The sequence below is a fragment of the Amaranthus tricolor genome, chromosome 9 (genome assembly GCF_026212465.1).
Source record: "Amaranthus tricolor cultivar Red isolate AtriRed21 chromosome 9, ASM2621246v1, whole genome shotgun sequence".
Lineage (NCBI taxonomy): Eukaryota > Viridiplantae > Streptophyta > Magnoliopsida > Caryophyllales > Amaranthaceae > Amaranthus > Amaranthus tricolor.
In genome coordinates, this window is record NC_080055.1 from 1239349 (window position 1) to 1255375 (window position 16027).

Genomic DNA, 16027 nt, shown 5'->3' on the forward strand with positions numbered 1-16027 from the left:
ATAAACACCCCTATTTCTATTGATTTGTATACACGTAGGAAGTGAGAGAACAAATTTTTATCAACAACAAGCAATCGTCAATGGCGTCAACAAACTCCGAGAGAGTAGAGTTAGCTAAACTCTGCTGCTCCCGGAACTGGTCTAAAGCTATTCGCATTCTCGATTCACTTCTTTCTCGTTCTTCCACCATTCAAGATCTCTGGTTTCATTCCTTTTCTTCATCTTTATTTGTTCTTTCGATTTTTTCATCTCAGATTTTGTTCACGGTATTGATTTCCTTTTTGTTTTCTTGAGTGATTTTCGATGAAGTTGATTCAAGTTATATGTGCTGTGTGTTTTCCTTGGTGTTTGATGTTTGCAAAATCAGCAATCGAGCGTTTTGTTATAGTCAATTGGAGCTTCACAAACATGTGATTAAGGATTGCGATCGTGCGCTTGAACTTGATCCTTCTCTTCTTCAAGCGTACATTCTTAAAGGTAAGCTTTGGTTCATGTTTTTTTGATAGTTTTTGTTGAATTTTAATGTATTTTATTTTTGCTTTGTAATCGTATAATTTGGATTAATTAGTTTGTGAGATCTTTTAGTTTAATTTATGAGTTCTTTGGTTCATCGTAGTGATTGGTGCTGTAATTTTGTTTTTGTTAAGTTTTAATTGTTTGAATTAAACTAGACAGATAAAGAGCTGGAATTGATCATGACCTTTACATAGAGCCTGATGTTTTGCTAGTTATGTTGAATTGCCTCAAGAATTTCCAAGGTGAACGACCTAAGATTAGTTTATAATTAGTATGACCTATAGTATGAGCGTCTTAGAGAAGTTAATTTCAACGATTTTTTCCAAGTGATTGAGCTTAAGGAGGTGGCTAGTAGGGTTATTATACAGTCAATGATTAATTTCAGCGAGGTCTTCACTAAGTCTGGTTATTATATAGTCAAAACGCCTTAAGAAGTTAAGTGCTTAGGAGGTGGATAGTTGCAATTGCTTGTAATAAGGGGAAAGAGCTATTAATCTTTGAGTTTGAAATTTGTGCCTAGCATTGAGGTTATCACAGTCTAAAGAAAGCATTATGGTCTCATGGACTTTCTTATGTAATTTGATTTTGGGAGAGAATAAGGATAAACATTTAAGATTAATTGATTTTTAGCCCTTAGGTGTCACTGGGAAAAGTTACTAGAATGCTTTGGAAAATCCATACAATGTGGTCTTGAACGTTTAATAAAGACTAAGATTGAATACTGGTTAATGCTTTTAAAAAATTGTTTGTTCATCAATTTCTCAAATTGTCTCAGTTCTTCATGCTAAGGGACTAAGAGTTTGTTCTAGATAAAAAAATTTTGAGGGGACCTTCTATGCTCTAATTCTGAAATCCTCTCATATGCACGCAAGAAAAAAAAGAGTGGAAAAGAAATAGAAGTTCTTTGCTTGAAAATTTTCTAGCATTGCAAATTTTTTGTTAAGAGAAAAGATGAAAAGGACCGGGATACAAATTCCAAGAGTTGTTGCATGAAGTGATGAAGCATGAGCGTTAACCAAAATATCCAACCTAACGGTTATAATAAATGTCTTCCATGGGAATTTGTCTTCATAAGGGGACTATTTAAGCCATCTCTTTCTCGATGATAAACCTTTTTCTGGATAAAGTGAAATCAAAATCTTGATTGCTTTCTCCTAGGTTTTCATTGTTTCTACTTTATTACCCATATCATTCCAATTTCTTCATCACATGCTAATACGACAAGTAGAACCAATAATACATTTTATTTACACCAAGAATTTGATGGTAAGGTGAGAGAGTGAGTGAGAAAGTAATAAGATAAGAGAACTTGAGGAGAGAGTTTAAATTGTTTAACACCATGAGTTAACATGTGTTGAGGAGTATAAGTTTGTTTTTTTGTTGCCATGTGGACTAGGGTATAAGAATCAAGCATAGCATAAGCTATTTTCTTTCGTCCTCTATATTGTCTCCCTTTAATTCACCATGCCCCAACTTTGTACTTTGGGTCGGAGAAAATGAAAATTAATCTGTGTTGCAACATTCCAAAAGTGAGCCCCAAGGTTAGGAGCACAGAATCTTCTTAGAAAGTTTTACTAATTCTAAAATCCCTCATCATATAGTTTCTGGTTTTTTTATCTTGCAAGAGCACGGAAACTGCTTCAAGTGCTTACTTTTTACTAGCTTAGTAATTTCTGATGCATGTTTGGGGTAACATTAGGGGTAAAGCTGTCTGTTGGGGTTACAATTCTAATTAATTTTGCACATAGGTGGATGCAAGTCACTAAATGTAGCTTTTCCTCGTGCTATCGCTTTCATTAGCAGAAAAATTGCTAATGTGTTTTTTTTTTTTTTAATTTTTTTTATGAAAGTACTATTTCTTTGGCATGCGCTCTTTGAACTTGAGCTTGCACTAAGAGAGTGAATTATCTCCAAATGAGCATGTGGGCCTTTTTTTTGGTGGTCCATGTCATTTGTATTATATTGTTGTCGGTGTCGTCTGAGAGGAAGGGAAAGATCTTTCAGTTTTATGTTTCTTATCTTGTAGCTAATAATATCATTTTACCCTCTTCTAAGGTGTCCTCTATTTGGGGTCTTTAGTCATGTTTATAATTTTCTTAAAACTCTGCTTATTTTTATTGTCGTGCTCTTTTTTGTTAAAGATAGTTCTTTCTTACAGAAGCAAAAGATCAAAGATTCTTAACTTGCTAACCTGGTTGAAGGTTATCATTTAACTTTAGGAAGGAACTCCTAATACAAGAACATCAACGCCAAGGCACTCCCAATAAATTGGATTATTTTAGAGTAGCTTGTAGTTGGGATTATGGGTAGGGGACTAGAGGTAGACACATATGATCAAATTGATATCGAGCTATCCTCAATAAATAGTTGATGAATTAATGAGTTCCATCATAAATTATTGCAGGTCAAGCATATTCTGCCTTGGGACGGAAAGATGACGCTATGCTGGTCTGGAAGCATGGATATGACCTTGCTCTTCATCAGTCAGCAGATTTGAAACAATTGTTAGAACTGGAAGAGCTGATTGCAAAAGAAAACACAAATGGAAATATCAATCAAGAAGGGCATGCTATTAGGTCATCTACCCCATTAGATGTCTCAAATAGACATGTTACACCTGAAGCTAAAACTGTGAAGGATTCTAATAATTTGAGAGATGACTCTGAAGCCAGGAATGGATCTGATAATATGTCTGAGGTTCAGAGCAAATTATTTAATGAATCTCACGTGCTGAATGGCTCAGTGGAGAAAGTGAAGGAAACAAAGAAATTTGAGAGCAAATCGAATGGTACTTATAAAAAATTGAGCAGTGAGTTGGAATCACTCAACAAACCTGGTGAAGAACCACACAATAAAATCAACGCATCTAAGGCCTCCATCAAGTTAAATAATAAAAATTCTGAAGAATTTGAATGGAGTGATGCTGTCAAAAAAGGCCAGAAAGTTTGTGTTACTCAGATTTCTAAAACAAAATCTATCAGCTTAGACTTACGGTTATCGAGAGGGATAGCTGAGGTATGTCTTTTATCCTTGCATTTTAAAGTTACCATAGGGTCAGCCTACTAAACTATTAGTAGCTTCGAAATCGTATTGCATGTTGGATTCCTATAGAAATTAGCATTTGCAAAGAGCGAGTTGCAACAAATAATAAGAAGGATTTTCCAATTATGACAATCATGTTGCATGATGGGGTATATTGGATGCTAAAGTTGAACTTCAAGTCTATAGACTATGGCTCATTATGTGGTGTTTTCTGTTCCATATTATGGTGTCAAGCTCCCTTGTCCTTTTTTCTGTTGTATTTCAAACATTGTTTTTTAATGGACATTATGCTTGAATTTATACTTCTCCACTACGAAAGTGCTACTAAATAATACTTTTGTTTCTTTTTAAGTGCACCGTTACTCCCATTTTTGTGAGAGCTTTTTGGAAGAAATGGTGCACTTGAAAAAAAGAAAGTAGTTTAATTTGTTTGATTTCTTATAATTGAATAATATTGATTGGGTGGAGGGTGAGCAGGTCAGAGGGTGTGGGACTGAGAGTAGCTGACATGAAAATGCAATCAGAAGATGCAGCCTAGTCCATTTATCTTTTGGCTTCTTATATCTGAACTAGACAACTATCAGTCATGGTTGTTGTGCTTAACGTGTGTTGCTGTTGATAACTGCACACTCTATAAATTAAGTGTACATCTGGTGCCTAAGTACTCTAATGGTTTGCTAAATCACTGTTCACTACTGACCACCGATTGTTAACCTCAGTTTATGGATGTCATATTGCACGTGTAGATTTTGAAGATTGGTTCATACTAGCTATTGTCACTCTTGTTTTGCCTTCACTGTTGCGATCCAAAATAAAAACATAGGAAAAATTATTTACATACAATCCACATGTTTTCTCATTGTGTCCTGGGCCTCCTGGCCCAAACACATTGGAACTAAAATTGAGTGTTTCTTTGTTAATTCTTTGAAAAACAATAGATTTTTTGACATTTACGAAAATTAGGTACTGACTATTGCTTATTTTTTAAGTGCTTTCTTTTTTTGTTTTTGACATAACGCATTTGCAATTTACCAATATTTTCTGGCAGGTAAACGAGGGAAGGTATACACATGCAATTTCAATTTTCGACCAGGTAAAGAATTATGACTCTTGTGTTTAAGGGTTATACTTTAGGGTCCTGCTATTATTTTGTCCAGAACTTATAGAAAAAAATTTGTAATGAAACATTATTTCTGCTGCAGATTTTGAAAGAGGGTCCAAATTACCCAGAGGCACTCATTGGGAGAGGTACAGCATATGCTTTCCAACGAGAACTAGATGCAGCAATTGCTGACTTTAGCAAGGTATCATTTTGATTACTGTATTTTGCCTGCCTCCAGCCACATGTTGACATTAACTCTTTTAAACTTATGATTAGGCTATTGAGGCAAACCCTTCTGCTGGCGAGGCATGGAAACGTAGAGGGCAAGCTCGAGCTGCTTTAGGAGACTCAGCTGGGGTAAGATATAGTACAATATTTAAGTGAATTCTGTAGTTAATTTTCTGATATAAGGCTCAAAATTTATGACATGGAATCTGAAGATTCAAGCATCAGTATTGCATTGATTATAATTAAATTGGGATAGAGTGTTGAGAATCTATCCAACCGTGATTATAATTTGGAGCATATTCTTCTTTTTTTTTGCATTAAGTTTTTTCGTTGTCTTTAAATGGTCAAAGTTGTGTAGATTAGATTAGGACATGAAAGATTGGTACACAATCAATTCTCTATTATGATCAAGGTGCTGTTATTTTTCTTGCTCTAGGTCTCTATTTCCATTGCAATTTGGGTAGTGGATGTTGCATATTCTAAGCTATTGCACTAGATTTCATGACTGATAACACCAAAGCCTGTTAAGGAAATTAGCACCATAAACACATGACAAGTAAAGATAATAAAAAAAACATAACAAGAATAAGTAAGTTACATTTCTTTTGTAGACCTTTATGAAAGATTACTATATCTTTAAGAACCATCCAATCAACCATGGTGATTTTATGAAAAATAAATACAAAAATGAATTAGAATAAAATACTTTCTCTCTAGAAATCTCAAAGTCTTTCCTTAAATTTCATTTAACCTGTGTAGTGCTTGGAATATATCCAACTGAAATAAACCCAAGTGATACAAAGAGAGAATTACTCGATCCTTTCACTAGAAAGAGTCCAAACATAGGAGCTTTTGATTGATTTTAGAATAAATATTTTTGTAGAAAATAGGTCAATCTTTCTAGATAGAATGTGTTTTCAGAGAGATACTTAATCCATATATGTGCCTTAGTACCCTCTTATGTAGGAAAACTAATAGGCTTAAACCTTAGTTACTTGGACTCGGGTACAGGTATCGGATACGGGTGTGGATCCTAGGATCCGGTATGTCAATTTGAAATTCTAGGATACGAGGACAGTCTCCTGATATTGGATACGAGTATGGGGATACTGATTAATATATTTAAATATACTTAAAATATTATAATTATTAGTAGTGGTGGACAAGCAAAAGGGAACATTGCGATAATCATTATTATTATTAGTACTAGTTGTACTTCATCCATTTGAAAAATAATAATCTATTTAAGAAAAAGTAAAGAAAAAGTAATAGAAAAAGTAAGAAAAAGTAAAAAAGTAAAAAATAAAGATTTATAGACAAGTAAAACATCTAAGCTTGTCTGAGAAGCTTGTAAAAAGTGACTCGATTGACTATAATCTTCCCAGTATAGCTGTCTTAACTCTTATACTGTTGGGGAAACAAGCATTAATTAACATACAGTGATAATAATCAATCAAGTATAATAGGTGTAAGCAGAGAAACCTACATTTTGTAGACTTTTATGGATAATGACTCCAAATAAAGAACTCCTCCAAATATTATGATGAAAATATGAGTTATCTCCTTGTTGACATAATTATTTTATGAAATAGTAAGTAGACAAATGAAACAACTTGATACTTCTCTCCAGGTAACATTTAATGTCAAATAATATATTATCCACTTGGTGCTTGGGGTGTTTATGAAACAGGCCTAAGAGATACAAAGAGAGAACTACTATAGCCTAAGCACTCGGAAGAGCCAAATAATTGAAACTTTGATTTAGAAACAAAATATCACTCTATTATAGTTACCTAGAAAATAAGAGAGCAAAGAGTTTAGAATCAGAAAAGGGTGAAGTTTGCAATACCCTATGGGGGTATTCATAGTATATCTAATTGCTTGCAAAAAACCTCCCAATACTTTCTCAATAGGTTTCTTGGACGTAAAGAAGAAGCAAGTAAACTCCCATACACGAAGTAGAAAATTCCAAAAGTAAGAGCGTTACCTAAATGTTTGTTAACACGAAGTAGAAAATATTAAAGTTTTGCATAATGTGTGTTAAAGATAGCACAATTAATAAGTATAATTCATCGTTTTCAAATTTTTTTTTTAAGATTAGAATTCAAATTGAATCAATATTACCTAATGCAATGTCCAACTCTAATTCACTTCAGAAATTTGCAATTTTCCCTAAATGGGCTAATAATATATCAAAGCTAATAAAACAGACTTTGTATGTATATCTTTTTTTAGTGTAGTTACATTTCGTATCGTAATGATGTTGGAACTTTCCTTTCTTTAGCGAGTGATATGGCGGCAAATGGATTATGAATGAGAAAATTCAGTTTTGCATGATGATCCGGCATTAGAGGTTCCCTTTATCCTAATGCTAAGTCTTGAAACCTGTTCTGAAATTTATGGTGGTTCATTAGTTTTTTGTAATTGTGTTCTATTGTACAATGAGATAAAAGTTAACTTTCTTGTGATGTAGATCTTATTTTCTTCATTCTTAACACATAGTAATCATTTCGGTGAGGTCTTATTTGACCTACCTATTACCGGTGTTGTAATCATAGTTGAGGTTTAATTAAGAGTACTTAAGACCTAAGGTGAAAGAGCATTTCTCTAGTTTGGAAATAGAACAAATGGTTATGTTACCTTGTTTTTGGTGATTGACAGTGAAGCTGGTCGTATGTGAGATCTTCAGTGTCTTACATTTGGTGAATTGTTTGTGATGACTAGGCAACTTGAAGCAGAATATTAGTTTTGCCATCCTTGTTTTGGAGCAGTGATCTTTCTACTTTAGCTTTATAATTTGAGCAATAATATTTTTAGGGCCTTTTGTTAGTTGAGACCAATGATAAGGTTTTTTGTGGGGAAGGACATAATATACATTCCATAACCTCATTGCCATTAAGTTGCTCCCACTATCCTAGGTGGGATTCGGGATAATCGTTGTATGCAATCTTACCATTGTTAGTGATAACAAAAAAGTTGTTTTAATTAATCCTTGGTAGCAAACATCATTTGCAACTTCACATTGATAAAAATAAAAATAATTTATTGAGTCGCTGTATAATAATTCTTTATAATCCAAAACTAAAAATTATAAATCTTTGTTTATTCTATAGTTTCTCATTACTAATCTAATGGAAAGTTCTAAATAACGCTAATGTGGTTATCTTACCTTATGAACAAACCTAATATCATAAGGCCTTTCCCACGAAAAGGAAAATTATAATTACTTTTTTCCCACAAGTAACTTATGTTTTAGTTTTTACTTGACAAAAAATCCATGTTTTTTTATGTGTATCCAGAATTTGTAAGGCAAAAAGGTGTTTGGCATGCCTTTGAGTTTTGGTGATCCATATGTTGATTATATTTTCAAACATTATATTTCTGAATATTATTGTTTGATAAAAGGAAATTTATGTGACCTTTTTTTGCGAGATAGTCTTTCCCATTTTGTTCCTTTTAGGACGGTATTCGTTATGTCTGCAGGTTCATTTTTGTTATGGAATGTTTTTGTGAAGGTGTTTCATAAGCTTGATTTTATGGAAGTTTGATGTACTAAATTTGCCAAGTTAGACTTTTTTGATAGATTTTGATACATGTATCAAATTTAAATTACAGGCTATTGATGACTTATCAAAGGCATTGGAGTTTGAACCTAATTCTGCTGATATACTACATGAGAGGGGTAAGTTAGTTAAACTATATTTTTCAATGAACTAATGCTTGAACTTGCTTTTGATTCATTCGACTTTTTTACCCATCATATCTTTTTATTATATGATGATGCCATGACTAGACTTTGTTATGTAGTCTTGGAAGAGATAAGAAAAAAAAGTTGAGGGTATAGTAGGGGCACTTACCTTTTGTGATTTCTATTTTGCTTACCTGATTTCCTTCCTCTAGAGTATAGTGTTTGTATCATTCTATGGTCAAAAAGTATGTAGAGTGCTCTAAAGGCAAGGGTTACAAAGGGCGATTCTGTCAGATTGATGAATTAATGTGTAGTTAAGGCAACTACTATCCAGACCTTATTCCAGGGCTCTGTTTGTCCTTGATAAACAATTACCATTTACTTATTTTGTTTTGTGAATTAATTGTGAAGATAATCTTCTTTAGGGCTCTGTTTTTCCTCAATCTATTTAACAAAAAGGCATTAGCGACCCTCCCTCCACCAAGTTTTTTGTTACGTCACAATATGGTCAAAATTCATTTTACAACATTTTGTGAAGCTTTTGATGTTATTTTATTATGTCAATTAAAGTTACCTAATCAACTGTTTTATGCAATCAAATTCCATTGCAATTTGGTTAGGACATTTCATCACATATGCACTCTATTTGAGTTCACAGAGACGTACAAATGTTTCCATAATTTGCATTGTGATTTTCAGGGTTCCTATGTGATTTTTTCTATTTATCATATATATTGTTGGTAGTTGGGATTCCCATTTTCGTGACACTATTGAATACATTAATTATGTTTTGAAGGTTGAATGATGAAAATCATAATGGGGGCACACTCATATAGTGTGATCATATGGCTTTTAGGGCTCTGTTTGTCCTCAATTTATTAAACAACGAGCCGCTAGGGAAACTATCCCCCTCTATTTTTTCGTCACAAATGGAAGTTTACCTAATCAACTGTCTTATTCTGTCAAATACTAGTCCAATTCGATCAGCAAATTTTCATCACATATGCTCTCTATTTGAGTTCATGCAAATGTACAAATGTTCCCATACTTTGCATTGTGTCTTTTAGGGTTCCTATTTTATTTTTTCTATTTATTTCATAATATATTGCAATTCTGGTTTATCTGAAGCAATTTATATTGTTGGAAGTTGGGATTCCCAATTTCCCATTCTCATGATACTATTGAATACATTAATTATGTTCTGAAGGTTGAATGTTGAAAATCATAGTGCGCAAAGTCATGTGAGTGGAATGATAAATTGATAACCATGAGTTTTAAGGGTTCAAATTTTCCCACTTACTCTTCTTGTCATCTAAGTGAACTTTGATAGTCTCTACTCTACTAGACTGCTGGTTCCTAGATGAATTTGTTAGCGTTATGGAAGCTCTTACACATTTCTTTTGCCTATAGGCGTAATATACAAAGAACAGAGATCACCATTCAATTAGAACTCTTGTACATTTTGGTCTTGTGAATAATATTTTGAGAAATATTACTATATTTTTAAATAAAAGAAGGTTATGTTGTATGTATCCTAAGGGAATATTTGGCAAAGGGAAATGGAAATTGAGAAATATGAAGGTGAGACTTGCGTAGGTATTAAAGTTAAAACTTCACTGAGAATTTAGTTTTAAAAAATCCCTTCCCAAAATACTTGCATTCCTCATGGACATGAAAGTGGGGGACTTGAGCTGTTGGGACTTGAAGTCTCAACCACATTTTCCCAACAACCAAACTAGGAAATTTGTGGAGTTGGGATTTTATGTCCTAGTCTCAACTTGAATTCTTGTCAAAAAACACCCCTAAAGGGTATACCTAAGCATTAAGTACATTTTCTAAAATTGTATACAAGCCATGTATCGATTGATGTTATTCTTGCTTATTAACACTCAATATTTTCTCATTTGTGTTTGTTAATTTCTGCATTGTGAACATTCCAGTGGTTGTAGTTAAGTCAATGTAGATATCGATTTACTAACGCTGAATTCTTCAGTGCTTAGAATTAAAATATTTTCTACATATTGTTTGGATTAAGATTTTGACATTGATGTTAGAATTAAATATGTTGCTGTTTTTGTTGGACAGTTTTTAATTTAATTTACTTTTTTGATTTAGGTATTGTTAACTATAAGTTTAAGGATTTTGATGCAGCTGTTAAAGACCTTACTACATGTGTTAAATTTGATAAGGGCAACAAGTCTGCATACACTTATTTGGTGAGGCTGTAACATTCTGAGACCTGGGTTCTAGATTATGTGATATGTATGGTTATCTTGGTTCATTTTATCTTTGTGATTGACATTAGTATGCTCTTACTAGGGTCTGTCTTTATCATCAGTTGGTGAGTACAGAAGAGCTGAAGAGTCACATATGAAAGCGCTCAAATTTGACCATGATTTTCTTGAGGCTTGGACTCATCTAACTCAGGTACTGTGCATTAAATTCAGTAATTTGTATCACCCTCTCTTGGTTTGGGTTCCTTGGTTCTTTAAGTGGGGAATCATCATGCTTGATCAAGTTCTAATTCTGAACTCCCAAATTTTTGTTACAGTATCTATTATCTTTGATTTTGGCTGTTTGTAATTTATCCAACTCAGTTCCGTTTTTTACTCTCATTTGTTGTTAGATATTTCAGCATTTCATATTTTCCTAGATGGGTTATGTCAGCTTTCAGGAGGTATCAAAAGCATTGAATTGAAGAGGCTGCAAGTACAAGCCCTCCTTTCTTTCAATGTCTCGTGTCTTTAGTTCATGGCTATTTTGTATTTTGATCAAATTACTATTGTGTTATGTGTTTGTATTATCAAACTTATTCAACGATGTTTTGGTTGTGGCTTTATAAATCATCGAGGTTGCTATATATTTTCTGGACTGGAAATAATTAAGTTGCGATCAGCCTATCTGATTGACGATTTTTCGCTCCTGCAGCTCTATCAAGATTTGGCAAATACAGATAAGGCTTTTGAATGTCTCAATCAAGCTCTAAAAATTGATGACAGGTAATGGAGCTTCAATATCTCTCTTCATGCTTTATGTAGTTAAGGGTATCCCACTTCAGCATGCACTCTTCTTCAGTGATATATATCAATGTATATTATCAATTTATATTGCATTTTGGTCTATATTAGGTATGCTAAAGCATATTATCTGCGTGGGCTGCTCAATCATGCTACGGGAGATCACAGGTATTGCTCGATTACTGATTCACTGAGCTAAAGTATCTTGGGCATTAAGTGGTTCCATAAATGTCAATAATGTTCAAAAACAGTCAAAGGGGTTGTATTTAATTGAAATGTTTGACACTGAGCTCTCAAGCATTCTGTGCTTGATTATTATTCAAGGGACAAACCTAATGTCTGTGTATTAAAATTACTCGATACATATTAAATCAGAGATTTGTAGCAAGCTTTGGTGCATTGTTCATGATAGTCTTTTGGTAGAATAGCATGACATTACTAGATACATAAGAGGCAGGTGCTCTTCAAAATAATTTTAGTTTGCTATCTATCTTATTCATTAGATGACCACAATTTTTTGGGATTAAGGCTTTGGCTTGGTTGTTGTATCTATCTTTTTCATGCTAATGGGTTTTCTAGCTATGTGAGGCTTGTTGGCTCTTGATGTTCAGAATAGAGGGAGTTTCAGTGGAGCAACCAATGGAACTGCTCTTTGAATTTGTTAAAAGCTGACTGGACTTTAGCCTAATATGATTCTTGACATGCATTGACATTGCTTGGCTGTGACTTAATGCCTCTAGCTTGGGCGAGTGGGGTCACGGAGACAGGTTAATCTTTTCGATTTTTGGACTTTGGCTACTACGACATTATGCTCTTGGAGGATCCCTATGATACTTGAGAGCCCTTCTCGATTTATATCTAAAATGTATCATCCTTGCTCTAGGTATATTAAATGGCCATGATTTTTAGTAGCCTTTAGTATTATCATTGGAAGATGTTGTTTTATACTCCTGACTTCTATCCTTAGAGCAAGGCAGTGGTGGGAAGCACTCTGGAAATAATGGAAGACCTCTTACGTTACTTGATTTCTGCAATTTGTGAACATTAATGTTGCTGGCTTACGTGGACAATTCCTGTGAGTTGTAGTTTTCAACTTCAGTTGCTAGTAGCTTTTGACACTAGTTTGGTCTTTTCTCTCGGATGGTGTTAGAATCTAAGGCAAATTAGAAACCTTCTGCCTAGCCTTTAGTCCAGTATTACTCAAAACATAGGTGACAGTAAGTGCAATCTACATTGTTCGTCCCAGATCACGGTTTTGAACACGATATAGTCCTGTGATCCAGAAGTTTTCTCTTCTCTGTCCCCTGCATTTTATCCTTAGTGCAATTAACATATAAATGTAAGATTATTTCAAATTTTTAAAAGAGGCCCCTGATCTGGAATTAAGGCACTTTTGGACATCTATCAAATAGAAAGCATTGGATCTTGACCGTCTGAGTGATGTGAGTCCACCAGTGTTCCTTGCTGGAACCATAGTATGATGTTGAGAGAAGTGAGAGAAGAGAATTTTGTTGCTTGTAAAAAATCATGTATAAACAGAGCCAATAGCAAAAAGTAAACATATCTGTAAAAATTGATAAAAATATGAAAGATGACGGTTTTCTGGTAAATGGAAGTACCATTTATGCAATACATTCACTGGCCATTGTCAACAAAAAAATTCTAGTGATTTAATGTATTGTCGCTTCACTACTATTGGCGGTCACATCTGGCTTCCCTTCCCAGTGCATGGTGTTGGCTTAGAAAAAACACCTCGTGAAGCAAGACACTGGTAATTTGTACCCTTATAACAGGTGGCACTCTGCTAAATAAGATTTAGCTACAATTTTAGGGGCTCTTTTCCAGTACTGGTGCATATCAAAGATTATGAAATAAATGTTTCTGTTTTGATAATTAGGTATATGTTAAGGAAAGCTTGTTCAACTTTGAGTATGTGGGAGATAGTGTTCTATGTTCATACGTCCTTTGGTTGTGCTAGGGATTAGGGAGCCCAATGGGTTGGGGGAGGGGGTAGTGTGCTCGTAGTCAACACCAATGTTTGTCATGCTTGTCTATGTTTCTAGCTTTGATTGGTTTTTTTCTTGTTCTCATTGCTGATTATTGTTTTTACTTTTCATTAAATTTTGCATTGACAGGAATGCCATCAAGGATTTATCTATGGCGCTCAGTATTGAGAGTTCAAATGTGGAGTGTCTTTATTTAAAAGCCTCCTGTCACCATGCTTTAGGACAGTTTAAAGAAGCGGTATGGAGAATCAGCATATGCCTACAACCATAAACGTAATTTCTAAGAGTATTATTCAAGGTATCTGATACTCATTTAATGATACCAGGTCAAAGACTATGATGCTGCTTTAGATTTGGAATTAGACTCTATGGAGAAATTTGTGCTTCAGTGCCTTGTATTTTACCAGGTAATGTATTGTTTTGAGTAATCTTAAGCTATTGCTTCACTGACTGAGATCTATCCTTGTTGTACCTTGGTCATTTCATCCCCGTAAAACGTTTATTGAAGCTACATATTTTTGGCATATCCCACACTAATCGAAGAAATTTTATCTCCAACTACCCTTCTTTCAGCTATATGTGACTTTTATTAAGTAACCAAGTTTTGCAATCTTTTGGTGACCACAATAGAAACTATGATAATCTTGATTAGATGGAGGGTGCATGAGGCAGATAAAATGGTATATCTATGTGACTGTAGCTATGGAAAAACGATTCTTTCAGGTGTCAAAGGTTTTTAGGTGCTACAAATTACAATAGCCACCATCTACCAGTACGTAGTGAAGCTCCTGCAGATTATGGTTTTTGCCTATAATTCTAGGAACTGGGAAGTATAATGTCTGTGTTTTCCCCTCTACTTCTCATCACTATAGTAGATCCTATGGGACACACTTTCTTTTTATAATCAAGAGGAAGAACTACATATAAACTGATTTGCAGATTTTGTGTGGTCATGCTCTTTGCGGACCATATTAGATAGTTAGAAAATGGTACACTATTGTTTACATTCCTACTTCCTTTACTTTGATTACTTTATACTGTATAATTTTAACCTGTGCTTCTTTTTTCCTATACAGAAGGAAATAGCTCTCTATACAGCATCAAAAATAAATAGCGAGTTTGCCTGGTTTGATATTGATGCTGATATTGATCCCCTTTTTAAGGTAATATTTTGTCAGCCATGGTTTTATTATTCAATTTCTAATTGCTTTTTAGTTACTCATCTAGAAATTGGAAGTCTGAATTCTGTTTACTCTTATTTGACAAGAAATGCGTAACATGTCTCAATGACATAACGTGACCCCAATGCGACCAAGGGGCTTTTGCCTATGCGGGCATTAGAGGGGTTAGAATTTCAGATGTAAGCAACCTTACCCTTGAAAATCGAATTACATAGCCTTTATGATAGAAAATTAATCAGTACGAGTTCTGAATTCTTGAAAATTTTTGTCAGGTATTTACCATATATGTTAGTTTTTTGTATGATACAATATTCTTGTAAGTTTTGTGCTCTAACTTCTATGGGGTAACAATTTGCAAATGTGATATTATCTTTTTAGAAAATACTGTATTGTGCAATATGGAAACTTGGGTGCCAAAATTTATGTTATTCTCTATCATAATCGAATCTTGGCCTCGTATGCAATGAAATACCACTAATTTCAGTATACGACAAAAGCCATTACACTATCTTTACTACAAATAATAATGTGAAATACAAATTACAATTTGGAGGAATTTATATTTCCCCTTTGATGATGGCTTAAACAGACGAACTTACAAATTACACTAAAGAACTTGAAGATGCTTTTGTAACGAAAACTGTTACTTAGAAACATGATACTTATTGTAGGCGTGTACTCACTTTCCTTTTGTGATATTTCCCCCACAAAGGTACTTGGGTTTAGACTTGGAAATTCACAATGAGACACAAACAACACAATACACCCTTAGTACTTAGGGCATATCCCTTAATGACAAAGTGTTTAGGTGAATTATAAACTTGGAAGTTTTAATAAATGTTTAGAACTCTTTTAAAAGAATACAAGTAAGAGAGAAAATAAGAATAAGAGAGAATTTAGAAAAGTTTTGTGTTTTGCATGCTTCTCTAAGACCCCTATTTATACTAGTCTTAGTATACCAAAGGGTCAAAGCCATTCAATCGCCATGGATGATCAAGCATAATGACCATCCATCAGTATCATTTTAATTAAGGTATTCATGAGCATTATTCCCTCTCAAAAAGCCTTTGTAACATCAGAAATAAGATGAAACAAAAGAAGGAATCCACTGCTCTTAGTTCAAGGAAGACGAAAAGGCAAAACAAACCAGGCAGAACCAAAAGCAGACTCGGCTTTGGTTCCCACCCCAAGGAAAGCCGAGTCGGCTTTAGTTGCTGACTCAGTTTCCTTTTTGCCTTTTTGTCTTT

General features: G+C 34.0%; 1 protein-coding gene across 2 annotated transcripts in view; it reads left to right on the forward strand.

Moving 5' to 3' along the window:
- The window catches only part of LOC130823970 (suppressor of RPS4-RLD 1), a 27365-nt gene continuing 11338 nt past the window's right edge, over positions 1 to 16027 (forward strand). The window contains exons 1-14 of one of the 2 annotated variants that reach the window (XM_057688820.1): positions 1 to 202; positions 368 to 477; positions 2921 to 3531; positions 4607 to 4651; positions 4761 to 4862; positions 4937 to 5017; positions 8504 to 8570; positions 10692 to 10792; positions 10896 to 11003; positions 11505 to 11575; positions 11705 to 11761; positions 13729 to 13837; positions 13926 to 14006; positions 14676 to 14762. In XM_057688820.1, the coding sequence (XP_057544803.1) occupies positions 81 to 202; positions 368 to 477; positions 2921 to 3531; positions 4607 to 4651; positions 4761 to 4862; positions 4937 to 5017; positions 8504 to 8570; positions 10692 to 10792; positions 10896 to 11003; positions 11505 to 11575; positions 11705 to 11761; positions 13729 to 13837; positions 13926 to 14006; positions 14676 to 14762 (1752 nt within the window). In that variant the 5' untranslated portion in view covers positions 1 to 80. The remainder of the gene's footprint in view (positions 203 to 367; positions 478 to 2920; positions 3532 to 4606; positions 4652 to 4760; positions 4863 to 4936; positions 5018 to 8503; positions 8571 to 10691; positions 10793 to 10895; positions 11004 to 11504; positions 11576 to 11704; positions 11762 to 13728; positions 13838 to 13925; positions 14007 to 14675; positions 14763 to 16027) is intronic. The other variant, XM_057688821.1, reaches the window with a different exon arrangement.